The sequence below is a fragment of the Aquarana catesbeiana genome, linkage group LG01 (assembly GCF_042186555.1).
Source record: "Aquarana catesbeiana isolate 2022-GZ linkage group LG01, ASM4218655v1, whole genome shotgun sequence".
NCBI classification, from domain to species: Eukaryota; Metazoa; Chordata; class Amphibia; order Anura; family Ranidae; genus Aquarana; species Aquarana catesbeiana.
Genome location: NC_133324.1, coordinates 501,948,342 through 501,964,396, shown reverse-complemented (window position 1 = coordinate 501,964,396; position 16,055 = coordinate 501,948,342). Strand labels below are relative to the sequence as shown.

General features: G+C 41.9%; 1 protein-coding gene across 9 annotated transcripts in view; it reads right to left on the bottom strand.

Annotated features, from left to right (window-relative positions):
* The window catches only part of MYO9B (myosin IXB), a 282,650-nt gene that overhangs the window by 135,140 nt on the left and 131,455 nt on the right, over positions 1 to 16,055 (bottom strand). For all 9 annotated transcript variants that reach the window (XM_073593007.1, XM_073592941.1, XM_073592970.1 and 6 more), the window contains exons 5-6: positions 5,022 to 5,121; positions 2,630 to 2,730 (exon numbers count right to left, since the gene is read on the bottom strand). In XM_073593007.1, the coding sequence (XP_073449108.1) occupies positions 2,630 to 2,730; positions 5,022 to 5,121 (201 nt within the window). The remainder of the gene's footprint in view (positions 1 to 2,629; positions 2,731 to 5,021; positions 5,122 to 16,055) is intronic.

Here is a 16,055-nt window from a genome sequence, read left to right as displayed (position 1 = left end):
GATTTATGCCGGGTAAGGGCATGTATATAAACCTCCGGAGGTTGTACAGAGTCCTGGGTTCTAGAAACCATCTCACCAAATCCGACGCAGTGGCCTCCCTAGATGCTGAAAATGCATTTGATTCGGTAGAGTGGATTTACCTGTGGGAGGTCCTGCCCCACTTTGGCTTCAGCCCAAAATTTATCTATCTCTTGGATGAAGGCCCTGTACAAGTCTCCACGGGCTAAAGTACGTACTGGCTCGATCCTCTCATCCCCCTTCTGTCTCCATCGGGGGTACTAGGCAAGGATGCCCACTCTCCCCAGCGCCTTTTGCGCTAGCTATTGAACCGATGGCGATCCTTCTGCGCTCTTCACTGGTGTTTTTTTTGGTATCTCAATAGGCCCTGCAGAAGAGAAAATATCCCTCTATGCCGATGATACCCTTCTGTATCTTAGCAATACTACAGGCTCACTGAGGGAGGCCCTCTCGCTTATTAACATCTTTGACAGGTACTCAGGCATATGTATCAATTGGGAAAAAAAGTCTGTCCTTTTTGCATTACACTCCCCGGACGCAATGCTGCCAATAGATACTCCATTGCAATGGGTCTCATAGTTCAAATACTTGGGTGTCATTATACATAGAGATATTTCACAATTTATTCCTCTTTATTTTAATCCGGTGCTTTCCCTCCTGATTCAACGTTGTACCCCCTGGAAAACTTTGCCCCTTACCCCAGTTGGTAGGGTTAATCTTGTTAAAATGTCAGTGCTACCCAAATTTGTTTACCTTTTCAGATGTTTTCCAAAAACTAGACAGCCTACTTATCTCCTTTGTGTGGAATGGTGGCATCCCCAGAATAGCAGAAACTACTCTGCAACTACCGGTTACTTTGGGAGGTCTGGCATTGCCCTGTTTTGTCAAATACTATTGGGCGGCAGTCCTGGTTACAGTCAGATGGTGGTTGTCTGAAGAGCCAGCCAATCCCGCAGCCACGTTGGAGGCGGCATTGCTTGGCTCCTACTCTGAACTCCGGAACTTGATACATAGGTGACACCGATCCAACCATAATATCACCCCCTCAATGCGTGTAACGCTTCGGGTCTGGGAGACGGTACGGGCCAAGGTGGAGAAATCCAACAACTGGTCCCCAAATACTCCACTATGGGGGAACCCGAGACTGCCAAATTTCCAGCCCATCCAGGACCCTGTGCTATGGGCTCGATATGGCATTACAACACTGGCAGATGTTGTCTCTCCGGATGGTTTACACTTGTTTGATGCTCTGAAAAGAGAGCGTAGCATGCCTAACCATATGTTCTTTAGATACCTACAGCTTCGTCATGCCTATCGGGCAGAATTTCCCCACTCTATAATATTGCAGGTTAACGGTATCAAACGCATGTTGGGTCTGGCAGACGACCTTAAACCTCTATCAGCTCTCTATTCCGAATTCAATGAACTGGACATCTCTAAAGGTCTCCCGCCTGTTTTCAGTGTGGCAGGCGGACATCCCCACGCTCGCCGATGATTGGTTAGAGGGTATCCAGCAATACTTTCTCCTCATGATCTCTGCGAGAGACAGATTAACCCAGCTTAAGTTTATACACCGGGCATACTACTCCCCAGAGCGATTAGCCAGAATATACCCTGCCAGGAGTTCACTCTGCCATAAATGCACCTCGGAGGTGGGCTCCTTCTTTTATGTTGTATGGTCCTGTCAGTACCTACAAGTTTTCTGGAAAGGGGTGATTAACGATATCAACTCCATAGGCAAATTACGAGTCCCATGTGACCCGATACCACTGATACTGGGTATTGCTGACATACTAGAGACCCCCCAAACTAAAAAAAAACTGTTCGTATTCTAAACAGCCTTTTAGGCTAGTAAAGCGGTCCTCCTAAAATGGAACAATCCCTCCCCTCCGACGGTGCAGCAATGGAGAACCCTGGCGAATGTGGCTTTGCCTCTGTATAAACTTACCTATATGGGATGCAATTGCCCCATAAAATTTGATCAGATATGGGTGGTGTGGATTTGTGAGAGGCAGCTGACTCTGGAGTAGAGTTCGGAGTCGAGACATGAGTAACACAGGATTTGGCTAAAGTAATCTCTGGTGGTGCCCCTCCCCCCATTCTCCCTCTCTATCAGACCTTCTCATGGAACGGAGTAAACTCTGACTTCACTAAAGACGCGGTTTCCTCTCTTAACTATGTCCCAACCTTCCTTGGTCCCTATAGATAGCCCTACTTGCATATATTAGACTATGCCCATCCCTTCCTATGTAACCTTTGTGAAGTCTACTCAATCTGTAATGCATATATAACCAACCTGACTACGGCTTCTGCTTTATGTGTCTGCTTACTTATGCCACCTATGTAGATTGTCGAGAATGTACCACTCCTTTTTTTTGTTCTTTGTTTTGTTTAAAATAAACTTTATGTTAAAAAAAAAAAAAAAACAGAACATGAAAACAGGACTGTAAGCTAACCAAATTATTTAGTGACAGGAGCATTAATTTGCATTCAGAGTGCTTAAAAATAAATAAATAAAGTGTCCGTGCCACATTTTTAAGCAAGTATATACAAGCCCTTATTGCTACAAGAACTTTGATAGATCAAGACTAAGACCATGAAAAATACTAACTGTTTTCTAGTAGCTGGGAGGAATCCAACCATTTCCATTGCTTGCTTCAACCTTTCAAAATCATGTCGAAGATCTTCTCCATCCTCCACCTTAAAGTTATTCTACAAGTAAAAGTAAGAAAGACACTTTAATTTGAAAATCATATCTTCGGACTACATAAAAACAGTGAAGTTTTCTATGAAAAGAGCTAAAAGAGAATTGTATAGCAAAGCTCTCTTAACTACAAAAAAACAAAAACAAAAAAACCCCACTTTACTCAAACGTCTTTTCATTTTGGAAAAGTGAAGCACAACATGAAGTAATCCTTAACTACCAAACAAATGAATTTCACTTGTCTGATTACTCTAAAGTGGCAAAAGCTGGAATGTGATTAAGCTCTATGTGCCCAATGTATCAAAGTGGGAGTACTAAAAACTAGGCTTCTAGGACAAACACCAATCCAATTTTTAGTACCAACAAAATTTCAGCTTATCGTTTCAGCAAGTGGGTGGCAAAGCTGGCCAGAAGGTTAACATAAATTTTGCAACAAACATGTTGGTTTGAAAAAGCTGTGTTGGCCTAAGGTTTTTATTAACAAATACTGTTTGCATCATAACAGAAAAATCATGATGATTTCTAGCTCAAGATAAATACTTCCTTGCTACATAAGTGAACATGCCGAATACATACTAATAGCTACCATATGTCTTTAACACAACAAGCACATCTCCTTTGTATTGTGATTACCGGTAAGCGGTATATGTAATTGTCCCCATTAAATTTGAAAAGCAGAACAAAGTTTACAGTTTGCTGTAAAGACATGGCCAAGAAAACCGTAGATGGCTGTCCTAATGGAAATTCTGTGGAAAACAGAAAACAGATAATTCCATGTACTGCTGACCTACCACTTGTTGCAGCTGAAAGACCTTTAACCATATTTAGACAATTGCGTTGCTGCGACATATGATAAAACACACAGTGTGCAATACTGCAAAGCTCTCATGGAGGAGCATTTAAATCTGAATAGCACCTTAAAACACCTAGCCAGCATATTTTAGCTACATACAACACAGATATAAAACTTGTGCACAGGGGTGCGCATTATATAAAATGGTACATATACTGTACATGGAAAAAAATATGCCTTGTGATACACTGGCAGTCCATTCAAAATGAATGCAATGTGTATTGTAATGCACAATAATACACTGGGACAGTTCAAATGGCCCCTTAATGCATAATCATTGAAAATCACGCAAAGAGGAGATGAATATAAAATAAGTATGATTTAGGAAACACTACACAAAAATGGTATGTACTTTTCTTAAAATTATAAAGTCTGTGGTGGCAACTTAACATTTGATTTATATGCTGCATGCATAACCTATATATAGATTAAAGGTTACACTCACCTTTAAGAAAAAATTATAAATGCAGATATTTTGCTGATAAAGTGCACCTATTATTTTTTCCTACAGGAAATTGGAAAACATGCACCTGTGATCAGTGGATCATGGGTGCAAATGTCAGACTCCGGGACACCCAGCTTCCTGTCTGTACCTCTGTACAGGCTTTCAGCAAAAAAGAAGAGGAGTGAATGGACTATGAGCACGTTAGTCAGCGCACTGGCCCATAGTGGCAGTCACAGATCTCAATGAATGATGCTGCTGCAGAAGAGAAGAACATACCACTCAGTCATGAGAAAGGGGGGCTCAGAGCTTGAGGTGGTTGCTGGAACATATTACACCCTAAATACAAGACTAAGATGTTCTAAAGGTGAACTTAGCCTTCAACATGGATCAAAAAAACCCCCAAAACTTCTGCTTACATTAATTTCCAAGCTCATTTCATAAAAACAACGTGTCATTTAAAACTTGAAGTGGATGTAAACCCGATTCATGAAATCTGACCTAGGCACATATCTGTAGCGTTTAGTCATTTCTCGCCAAAACACTAAATCCTGTATCTTTGTGCTGCTTTGTTCCTCTGACAAGCTCTTCGACACTGGAGATAAAAGCAGCTGAAAATTGTGGAGAAGTGTGTGCCTTTCCTCCAATCAGCTGTCACACAGTGTATGCCAAGACTCAACACCCAGTGCTGGAACAGAAAGTAAAAATTCTAACATGATGTTCACTTTCTAAAGAATATAGAAAGCTGAAGACAGCAGATATAGATGTAAAACTAATGTAGGGAGATTTGATTCATCTCAGTGTATCAACTGAGGCTGTTCACTTCACTAGGTATAGGAGAGGGTTTACATCCACTTTAAGTTACTTAACTAGTTTTTTAAACAGTTTGACACTTTAAATTTTCCTCTTTTGCCCCATACGCTTACCTACTACTTGGATAAAAAAAATAAAAATTGAATCCATACACTATTTTTTGTCCTGATAAATTTACCTATTAATATTACCTGGTTGAGGTAGAAGTAGTCTTCAGGCTTCTTGAGCTGGAAGGATTTCCTTTCCTCTTCTGAAGCCCCAAGAAGCAAATAGTAGAAAACATGATAATTCCTGTGGAACAAACAGTGCAATTCAGCATACATATAAAGAAAAAACCCAGTGCGCTGCCCCAAAAAATGTGATGAAACTAAAGTGTTAATCTGTGTTAAGCTGACAGCTGCTGCAATGCTCCTTACATATAGTAGACATATAAAGAGTGCTGCGATAGTGTGATATATATGTGTGCAATAAAAAATACTATATTATACATCCAAAAAGTATTTAACTAATTCATTTCTATTCAAAGTACTAATGATCAAAAAAACACCAATAATATCCAGTGATCGTAAATAAACACAATAAACGTCCAGTGCTGAAAAAGTCCAAACGCTATTAGGTAATAGTGCCTTAAAAATGTTCAATCTGAAATATTTTACTCGCTGTGTCTTTTATGGATGTGAATTCCACCATTAGGTATAACCCTTTTAAAAAGAGTTGTATTGCTATATGCACAAATCAAAAATTGCACAACACAAATATACAGAATCAAGTATAACAATGCTTTTCAGATACAGGAGAGATATTCCATACATCCTTCACAAATAACTGAATGTGTACATAAAGCATTTTGTTTTTTGTAAATCAATCCAAAACAAACAAACAAAAAAAAAAAAAAACGCAAAATGGTAACCCCCCCAATTGTTTCGGAGGGGGCTACTACTTTTCATTTTATATTATACAATACTTTATCGGAGTTCTCATGTCAGGTCGATTGGAGGCATGCAGCATCCCATGAACTACCACAAGAATCTTCCAATATAAAATATACTGTTTCTCCCCCTGGTTAAGGGCTGTCCACTACTTTTTCCATGGATTCCAGCTCATCCTATATTATCCCCAAAAGCCCAATCATAGGGCTGCATATGTTCGGGAGGTCTAATGTATCCTATCAACTAGGATCAAGAGAGGACGGACATTAGGACGGACATTATTGCACTCCTATACCATATGAATGAATGTTCCTTCAAACATTTATGACATATGGAGGTCTCCCTCTTCCCTATTTTAAACAGGCGAAGAGGAGTATAGTACGTATATGGTATAGTACACCAGATGGTGTAGATATCTCAACTAGATCATCTCGTCTCTGACAGAGATAACCGTGTCCACATAAGAATTAAGCACCTCCTCCCACAAATCAACCGTCAGTTCTGGCATAATTGTGTACCATCTTCCCTAATCCTCTGGGGTTTGTCTACTCTCAACCCATATTAGAGTAGAATAGTAACCAGGTATTAGCTTAGAATGTTCTGGTCTCAAAAGGAGCTTTTCTAGGGTCATATTAACAAGCGTGACTGGTTCAGCTCCAAACTGGACACTGCTGCCTGTTGTAGTCTGGTATAACAAACGCCTAGTAGGTATCCCTAGCTCTGTTTGCAGTTGCGAAAACGCTTTGAGTCCACCCATGTCATATATCGGATGAAGATACAGTGGATATAAAAAGTCTACACACTCCTGTTAAAATGTCAGGTTTCTGTGATGTAAAAAAAATGGGACAAAGATAAATAATTTCAGAACTTTTTCCACCTTTTTTAATGTGACCTATAAACTGTACAACTCAGTTGAATATCAAACTAAAAATCTTTTAGGTGGAGGGAAGTAAAAATAAAAAAATAATATGGTTGCAGAAGAGTGCACAGCACTCAGTCTTTTTGGGTATGAGTCTATCAGCATGGCACATATTGACTTGGCAATAATAGGATTTTTATAACAGCTTACCGGTAAAATCCTTTTCTTTTGAAGTAGATCACGTGACACAGAGCTATAGTAAATTACTATGTGAGTTATAGTCCACCTTCAGCTGCTGGACACTGGCAGACCCTAAACAGAAAGTTGCCTCCCTATATAACCCCTCCCATACCGAGAGCATCTCAGTTTTGTAGCAAAGCAATACACGTGTATAGTAAGAGGGGCGGGACCTCTGTATCCCGTGATGTACTTCAAAAGAAAAGGATTTTACAGGTAAGCTGTTAAAAATCCTAATTTCTTTAAATCGTACATCACGGGACACAGAGCCATAGTAATTACTATGTGGGATGTCGCAGAGCAATGCCAACTGAGGGGAGGGAGACACATGTCTTTTACATCCACCTGATAGAATCTGGTAAATATATGGATTGAAGACCAAGTTGCAGCCTTGCAGATTTGAGCCATGGAGGCTTGGTGATGCACTGCCCACGAAGCACTAACAGCCCTAGAGGAGTGCGTTTTGATTTGAGAGAGTAGAAACTACCTCTTTAAAGCATAAGCTAGAAGGATTACTTGTCGAATCCATTTAGAATAGTAGATTTCCATGCTGCCTGTCCTCTTTTAGGACCTTCAGGCAATACGAACAAAACATTTTCTCGAATCTGAGCAGTCGTCTTTAAGTAGACTGCTCTCACCACATCAAGTGAAAGTAGTGATTTTTCTTCCATAGAACAGGATTCTGGAAAAAAATGAAGATAGAACCATATCCTGGTTTAGATAAAAACCTGATACTACCTTCGGTAAAAAGTTAGGATGAGGATGCAATACTACCTTATCCTTGAGAATAATAATATGGCTCTTTACAAGAAAAATCAGCCAATTCTGATACCCTTCTTACAGCAGATATGGTTACCAGAAAAAATAGTTTCTTTGTCAAAAAGGACCAAGGGAATATGTCGTATCGGTTCAAAAAAAGGCTGTTTCTGTAATGCTGCCAAAACCAAATTCAAGTCCCAAGGGTTAAGGGGTGACCTAACCAGGGATTAAGCTGTGTAAGGCCCCTTTCACACTGGGGCGGTGGGGGCGTCGGCGGTAAAACAGCGCTATTTTTAGCGCTGTTTTACCGTCGTTTTTGCGGCTGTATTCGGCCGCTAGCGGTGTGGTTTTAACCCCCGCAGGCGGCCGAAAAAGGGTTAAACCCGCTCGTACAGCGCGGCTATAGCCGCGGTATTACCGCGGTATAGCCGCGCTGTCCCATTGATTTCAATGGGAAGGAGCGGTTTAGGAGCGGTGAACACACCGCTCCTTCACCGCTCCAAAGATGCGGCTCGCAGGACTTTTTTTACCGTCCTGCCAGCACACCGCTTCAGTGTGAAAGCCCTCGGGCTTTCACACTGAACAGCGGAGGCTGTTTAGGGGCGGCTTGCAGGCAGTATTTTTAGCGCAATAACGCCTGCAAACCGCCCCAGTGTGAAAGGGGCCTTACCCCCTGAATAAAGTTACGAACCAAAGAAAGCGAAGCAAGTGGTCGTTGAAATAATACCGATAAGGCCAAGACCTGTCCTTAGAAAGCACTTAAGGCCAGCTTTATTTCTCACCCCATCAGCAGAAAGTCAAGGATTCTACCTTTGACCTATTTCCTGGGGTGCAACCCCTAATTTCACACCAGGAGACATATGCTTCCCAGACTCCATAACATATAATTATGATAGAAACCACTGAACCTGACAGTCCACGTTTCTTCAGAGTGTGAGTCTCAATAGCCAAACTGTTAAATTTAGTGTTTGTAAAATAGGATGGAATACCGGACCTTACAAAAGAAGGTCTGGACGTGGCGGTAGGGTCCATGGGTTCCCTACTGTCATCTTTACGATCCCTGCATACCAAGATTTCCTGGGCCCCGCTGGAGGCCACAAGAATCAACGACTTCCCTTCCTGCATGATCCTGCAAAGAAGTCGTGGACGCAGGCAGAATAGGAGGGAATGCATAAATCGGTGAGAACCGATTCCACGGGAATAGCAATGCATCTGTTCTGCATGCTAGCAGATCCTTTGTTTTATGACACAAAGTTGTCGATTCCTTTGTTGAACCTGGAGGTAAACAGATATATGTCTGGGATCCCCCATCTTTGACATATTGACAGGAAGATATCGGGGTGAAGGAACCATTCTCCCGGGAACAACTGCTGGCGACTCAAGTAGTCCGCCTGCCAATTTTCTATTCCCAGAATGAAGACTGCAGATAGACAAAGTACATTGTTTTCTGCCCAAGATAGGATATGATTCACCTTTCTCTGGGCCACACAACTTCTTGTGTTCTTCTTTCTTTCACGTGTAATAAGTTAATGACACACATAGAGCAAAGCACTTGAAAGAAGGTCTTTTCCCCTTCTTTCAAATTTTTTTTTCCTCTCCTTTAACACGTATTAAGTCATCAATGTATACAGAGTACAATATTGGAAAATCTTAAATTATTTTTATAGCACTCTTATAAAACTGTTTTTTTTTTTTTTTCTCTTTTTCTTCTCTTTTCTCAGGGTATGGGGGAGGGGGTGTAGAGGGAGCCATCCCTGTTGTTGGAGTGTATATATAAACCAGGATATTGAATATTGTCCCCTGTCTTGGGGAGATGAGCCATGTAAATGTTTATTGTAATAAAGAGAAAAATGTTTAATAAAGAATGAATTATTAAAAAAAAATAATAATAATAATATAGGCCATTGCTATGGCATAGTCGGATTGAATCCTGGCAGGACAATACCGTAAACTGAACGTTCAGGCCCTCAGAACCCAGTGCTCTGCCTGAATTTCTAGAATGATAATGGGCAAGGTCATTTCTGACCTGGGCCACTTCTGTGGTAACTGAAGGATTTTCCCCTTTGCAGATTTTTGGATATTAACCATAAAACTGAGGCTCCGGCGTACCCAGCCTACAGTACCTGGTATTTCCAGGTGGTCCATCTGGGTACTAACCAGGCCCGGCCGTGTTCAGCCTCCAAGATCAGACGAGATTGGGCGCTTTCAGGGTGATGTGGCCTTAGGCTTTGGAATCAGACACGTTGGGAATCTAGAGCTTGAACCCTTTGTTCCAAGCCCATAGGATAATGTTTTGCAGCGGTCTCGAATGAAACTGAGCATAAGGAACGGAATGAAGCCACCATCTTTCCCAATAACCTCATGCCAAGTTGAATAGAAGAATTCATCTTTGACCACCTAAATCAGTTCCTTTATGGCGCTGATCTTTGCCTGGGGCAAGAAAACCCTTTTCTGGGTGTACCTATGATCAGACCCAAGTATCTTAACCCTTTTCATGGTTTTAAACAAGATTTCTTCTAGGCTGAGAATCAGACCTAGATATTCCAGGTAGTTGAATGTGGTGACCATACTTTGGTCTAAGCGGGCTACCGACTGGACTATCAAGAACAGATCGTCCAGGAAACCATAATCGTTATACCTTGGGCCCTTAATCTGGCTAGAAGAGGGGCGAACCTTTGTAAACACTCAAGGTGCAGTAGCTAGACCAAAAAGCTGAGCTACACACTGAAAATGAAGATTTTCCACTTTGAAAAGTAGATATTACTAGTGAGAGAGGAAATAGGCATATGGGAGGTATGCATCTTTGACGTCGATTGACGCCAGAAGTTCTCCTCCTTGTAGGATGGAGATAACTGATTGGATTGACTCCATGCGAAAAAAGAGTGGTTACAGTCAGAAATTGAATTTAGACATGGGGGCCACCATGATCACTTTTTGCCAAAAGATGGTCCAATGCTTGAGAGAAAGACTTCTTTTTCTCTGGATCCTTAGGAACGTTTAATCTGAGAAAACGAGGAGACGGGAACTCTTGGAACTCCAGTTTGTACCTTGGAGCTATTGAGGAAGTCCCCCATTCGTCTTGACACTCTTCCTGCCAGATCCTTGAGAACTGCAGAAAATTTCCCCTATTGAGCGAGCGGGGGCACCTCCTCATAAGGAGGCTTCAGTATCTTGTAGGTTTCCTTCCCCGAGACCTCTTTTGTCCCTGGGGTAAACCCTGAGGATTACCTTTTGAATTTAACGGAGGAAGCCGTCGTGACTGCCTGGAGGCTGATGCCCCTGGCACAGAAGAAGGAGCTTTAAAACGAAAATACATTTACTCCTTTTCTTAAATGGCAAAAGGGGTACTTTTTCCACTAGAATTTCTTTGGATGCATTATCCAAAAAATCCCCAAATAGCTGTTTCACCGCAAAATGGAAGACTAGCCAGAAGCTTCTGCATGGTGCTTAGTGAAGGGCGCAAGGCCTGAAGGATAGAATCTCTCGTAGCAACTATCGCAAATATAAAGCTGCCAGATCCTGGGCCTGCAACCCTAACCTTAAACACCTGTTTAAACTGGTCTCTCAATGATTAAGCCATTACTGTCAGCGCAGGCTGAGATACTCAGATCTGCCAGAGAAAGGGTGTTTTTTTTTTTTTTTAATAGGAATTCCAACTTTTTATCAGTTAGATCCCTAAGCATTTGAGCATTGTCAGCCAGACAAGTCAAACTCTTATTCACAAAGCATATAGCAGCGTTAATTGTAGGTATACCCCACTTAGTCAATTTCCTCCACCATAGGATAAAGTGTGAAAACTTTTTAGGAGAGAAAATAATGCTTATCTGGGTGATCCTCTCAAATACAAAAAAGCTTTTCCAGCAATAATTGGACAGGAAAAGGCATTTACAGCTTGAGGAGGCTTTAGCGAACCCACACACTCAGTTAAGGGTACTTAAATGTAGAGCGGACCATTTAGCAAGAAATTGCACCATCAATCTTAAGATCGGAACAGCTGATTCTCCCGCATTTGACACCTCAGAAGAGGAGTCATCAGCCTCACCATGGTCCCCTGAGGAAATTAGTCTTCTCCCGCCCCTAGTTCCTCAGTTTGAGGGTCCTGGGCAATGGAAGAGAACCTTTTGAACATTTTGACCCACACTGGGAATGCAATTAAAGTCACTAAACTTTTTTTTTTTTTTTTTTTTTTTTATAAAAAACCTATCATGGCTGAGGAAAAAAGATCTTTAGTAAAATAAACAGGGGCTGCAGTGTTGAAAACAGTTGCAAACTTTTTATGGCCCCGATGCTCACTCTGACCAGCCACCCCCTCTCAGGGGAGGATGCCATTTGTAGAGATGAGTAGGCTTTCCAGAGCTTGAGGGAGACCCTTTTAGATCTTTTTTTGGGGGTGTTTCAACCCCCCTTCTGACCTTCGCCCGATGCACAAAGCAGAGGTACTACCAGAAAAAAAAAAAAAAAAATCGCATTCACTGCTTGAGCAATAGTCCAGCCACTGCCGCTGCTATTAATGCTCAGCCTGATGCAAATAGTAAATGTGTCAAATAGGAAATGCCTGTGACACAAAAACCTCTTTCATGCTCCTCTTTGCCCTTATGTCTCTCCGACAGTTTTGCAGCCAGCACAAATGGAGTTTTTTCTTTTCTTTTTGAAAACACACTCCCGCATTGGAGGACGCCAACCCCACGCTAAGCCCAGCCCCCACTTTGCATCGCGTCCCCTCCTTTCTCTTTAAAAAAAACGTTTTCCCGCGCAAGCACGGGCCTCCGATCCAACGTAAGACAGGCCCAATCTTCACCCTTCACGGTGGGTTCCGTTAAACCTTCAGGAACCAGGGACCCTCGGGGAACCCACAATCCTGAACCTTTAAATAGCACCCCACCAGTAAAACTTTATGGCCTTAATACCAAAAGTACTGGATATCGGGGTCCAGCTCTCTAAAAAGAGAAGCGTTTACAAGCGAAATCTCGTTTCCTCGGATACGAGGCCCGGGCACCATTCAATTTGGCCTAAAAGACACTTTGAATGGATCCGGCTGCATAGCTAGCCCCAGCAAGGATTGCTCCAGTGGAGCTCAGCACAACACATCTTCACTCGTGACCAACACCTTAGACACTGGCAAAAAAACGGAGTTGCTCCCAGTATGCGAGGGGTTATATAGGGAGGCAACTTCCTGTTTAGGGTGTGCCAGTGTCCAGCACCTGAAGGTGGACTATAACCTACATAGTAATTACTATGGCTCTGTGTCCCGTGATGTAAGATTAAAGAAATTTGCCCACTCTTCTTTGCAAAAACACCCCAAATCTGTCAGATTGCAAGGGCATCTATTGTGCACAGCCCTCATCAGATCACCACACAGATTTTCAATCGGATTCAGGTCTGGGTTCTGCCTGAGCCATTCCAAAACTTGAATCTTCTTCTGGTGAAGCCATTCTTTTGTGGATTTGGATGTATGCTTTGGATCGTTATCATGCTGAAAGATGACGTTCCTCTTCATGTTCAGCTTTCTAGCAGAAGCCTGAAGGTCTTGTTCCAATGTTGACTGCTATTTGGAACTGTTCATAATTCCCTCTACCTTGACTAAGGCACCTGTTCCAACTAAAGAAAAACAGCCCCAAAGCATGATTCTAACACCACCATGCTTCACTGTGGGTATGGTGTTCTTTTGTTGATGTGCAGTGTTTTTGCGGCAAAAATATCTTTTAAAATTATGGCCAAAAAGTTAAGCCTTGGTTTCATTAGACCAGAGCACATTTTCCCACATGCTTTTGGGAGACTTCAGATGTGTTTTTGCAAAATTTAGCTGGGCTTGGATTTTTTTTCCTCGTAAGAAAGGGCTTCCCTCTTGCCACTCTACCCCACAGCACAGACATATGAAGATGGGAGATTGTTGTCACATGTACCACACAGCCAGTCCTTGCCAGATATTCCTGCGGCTCCTTTAAATGTTGCTGTAGACCTCTTGGCAGCCTCCCTGACCAGTTTTCTTCTCGTCTTTTCATCAATTTTGGAGGGACGTTCAGTTCTTGTTAATGTCACTGTTGGGCCATATTTTCTCCACTTGATGACTGTCTTTACTGTGTTCCATGGTATATCTAATGCCTTTGAAATTCTTTTGTACCCTTCTCCTGACTGATACTATTTAACAATAAGATCCCTCTGATGCTTTGGAAGCGCTCTGCGGACCATGCCATTTGCTGTAGGATGCGACAAATGCAACAAATGCTTTTTTGTATCTTACTGTAGGAGAGTATCCTTTTCATGATTTTAAACAATAAATTGGTTGAAGCAATATCACACTATTGGCACCTTTTTTTCCTATACCTTATATGACATTTGGGACAAGAGTGGCAACTATTCGCACACCAGGAATATCCCGTCCTCAGATTGCTGCACAGTGGCAGATACTGTGAATGCTCCACACCCCAAGGGGGGGGGGGGGGGGGGGGGGGGGGGATGAGTTCCGGTGGCCATAAGAGCACGCATGCTGTGATCACTTTTATAAAACGGACTATATTGTTTTTTACCAGCACAGAAGCACCTTATTCTTTGGACACCAAAAGAACTTTATATCAGCAATATTATATTCTTTATTTGTAGTTTTACTTTAATATTTAGATTTGCAATTTAATCCACAAAGTTTTGCACAAAAGCACTTTAAATCACAATGGAATCATGTCAAGTTTAATAGTAACTTTTAGTGGGAATTTATTGATTTTAGTATACTAGCACAGGAAATTATTTTGTTTACAACAGTTTGATAACATATTATATGTGTATTTCTTTTGGTCAATTGCACCAATACTTACATATTCACTAATTTATTTATCTAGTTGGGAGTCTTAACACGGGTATTGAACGGCGCCATATCTACTTTATTTTTTCTTATTAGGAGATAAATGCAAGGGCGTGTCAGATATACAGAAGGGTCCATAAATATTGGGACATGGACACAATTCTAAACTTTTTTGGCTCTATACAGCACCACAATGGATTCAGCTTTAATTTGAGGGTATTTACATCCAAATCAGGTGAACGGTGTAGGAATTACAACAGTTTGTATATGTGCCTCCCACTTTTTAAGGGACCAAAGGTAATGGGACAATTGGCTGCTCAGCTGTTCCATAGCCAGGTGTGTGTTATTCCCTCATTATCCCATTTACAAGGAGCAGATAAAAGGTCCAGAGTTCAAGTGTGGTATTTGCATTTGGAATCTGTTGCTGTTAACTCTCAATATGAGATCCAAAGAGCTGTCACCATCAGTGAATCAAGCCATCATTAGGCTGAAAAAACAAACCCATCAGAGAGATAGCAAAAACATTACGTGTGGCCAAATCAACTGTTTGGAACATCCTTAAAAAGAAAGAATGCACCTGTGAGCTCAGCAACACCAAAAGACCTGGAAGACCATGGAAAACAACTGTGGTGGATGACCGAAGAATTCTTTCCCTGGTGAAGAAAACACCCTTCACAACAGTTGGCCAGATCAAGAACACTCTCCAGGAGGTAGGTGTATGTGTGTCAAAGACAACAATCAAGAGAAGACCAGACTTCACCAGAGTGAATACAGAGTGTTCACCACAATATGTAAACCATTGGTGAGCCTCAAAAACAAGAAGGCCAGATTAGAGTTTGCCAAACAACATCTAAAAAAGCCTTCATAGTTCTGGAACTCAACTTGTACCAGAGTGATGGGAAGAGAAGAGTATGGAGAAGGAAAGGAACTGCTCATGATCCAAAGCACACCACCTCATCAGTGAAGTATGGTGGTGGTAGTGTCATGGCATGGGCATGTATGGCTGCCAATGGAACTGGTTCTCCTGTATTTATTGATGATGTGACTGCTCACAAAAGCAGCAGGATGAATTCTGAAGTGTTTCGGGCACTATTATCTGCTCATATTCAGCAAAATGCTTCAGAACTCATTGGACGGCGCCTCACAGTGCAGATGGACAATGACCCTAAGCATATTGTGAAAGCAACCAAAGAGTTTAAGGGAAAGAAGTGGAATGTTATGCAATGGCCAAGTCAATCACCTGACCTGAATCCAATTGAGCATGCATTTCACTTGCTGAAGACGAAACTGAAGGGAAAATGCCCCAAGAACAAGCAGGAACTGAAGACAGTTGCAGTAGAGGCCTGGCAGAGCATCACCAGGGATGAAACCCAGGGTCTGGTGATGTCTATGCGTTCCAGACTTCAGGCTGTAATTGACTGCAAAGGATTTGCAACCAAGTATTAAAAAGTGAAAGTTTGATGGATGCTTGTTAATCTGTCCCATTACTTTTGGTTCCTTAAAAAGAGGGAGGCATATATACAAACTGTTGTAATTTCTACACCGTTCACAGATTTGGATGTAAATACCCTCAAATTAAAGCTGAAACTCTGCAGTTAACCACTTCAGCCCCGGAAGGATTTACCCCCTTCCTGACCAGAGCACT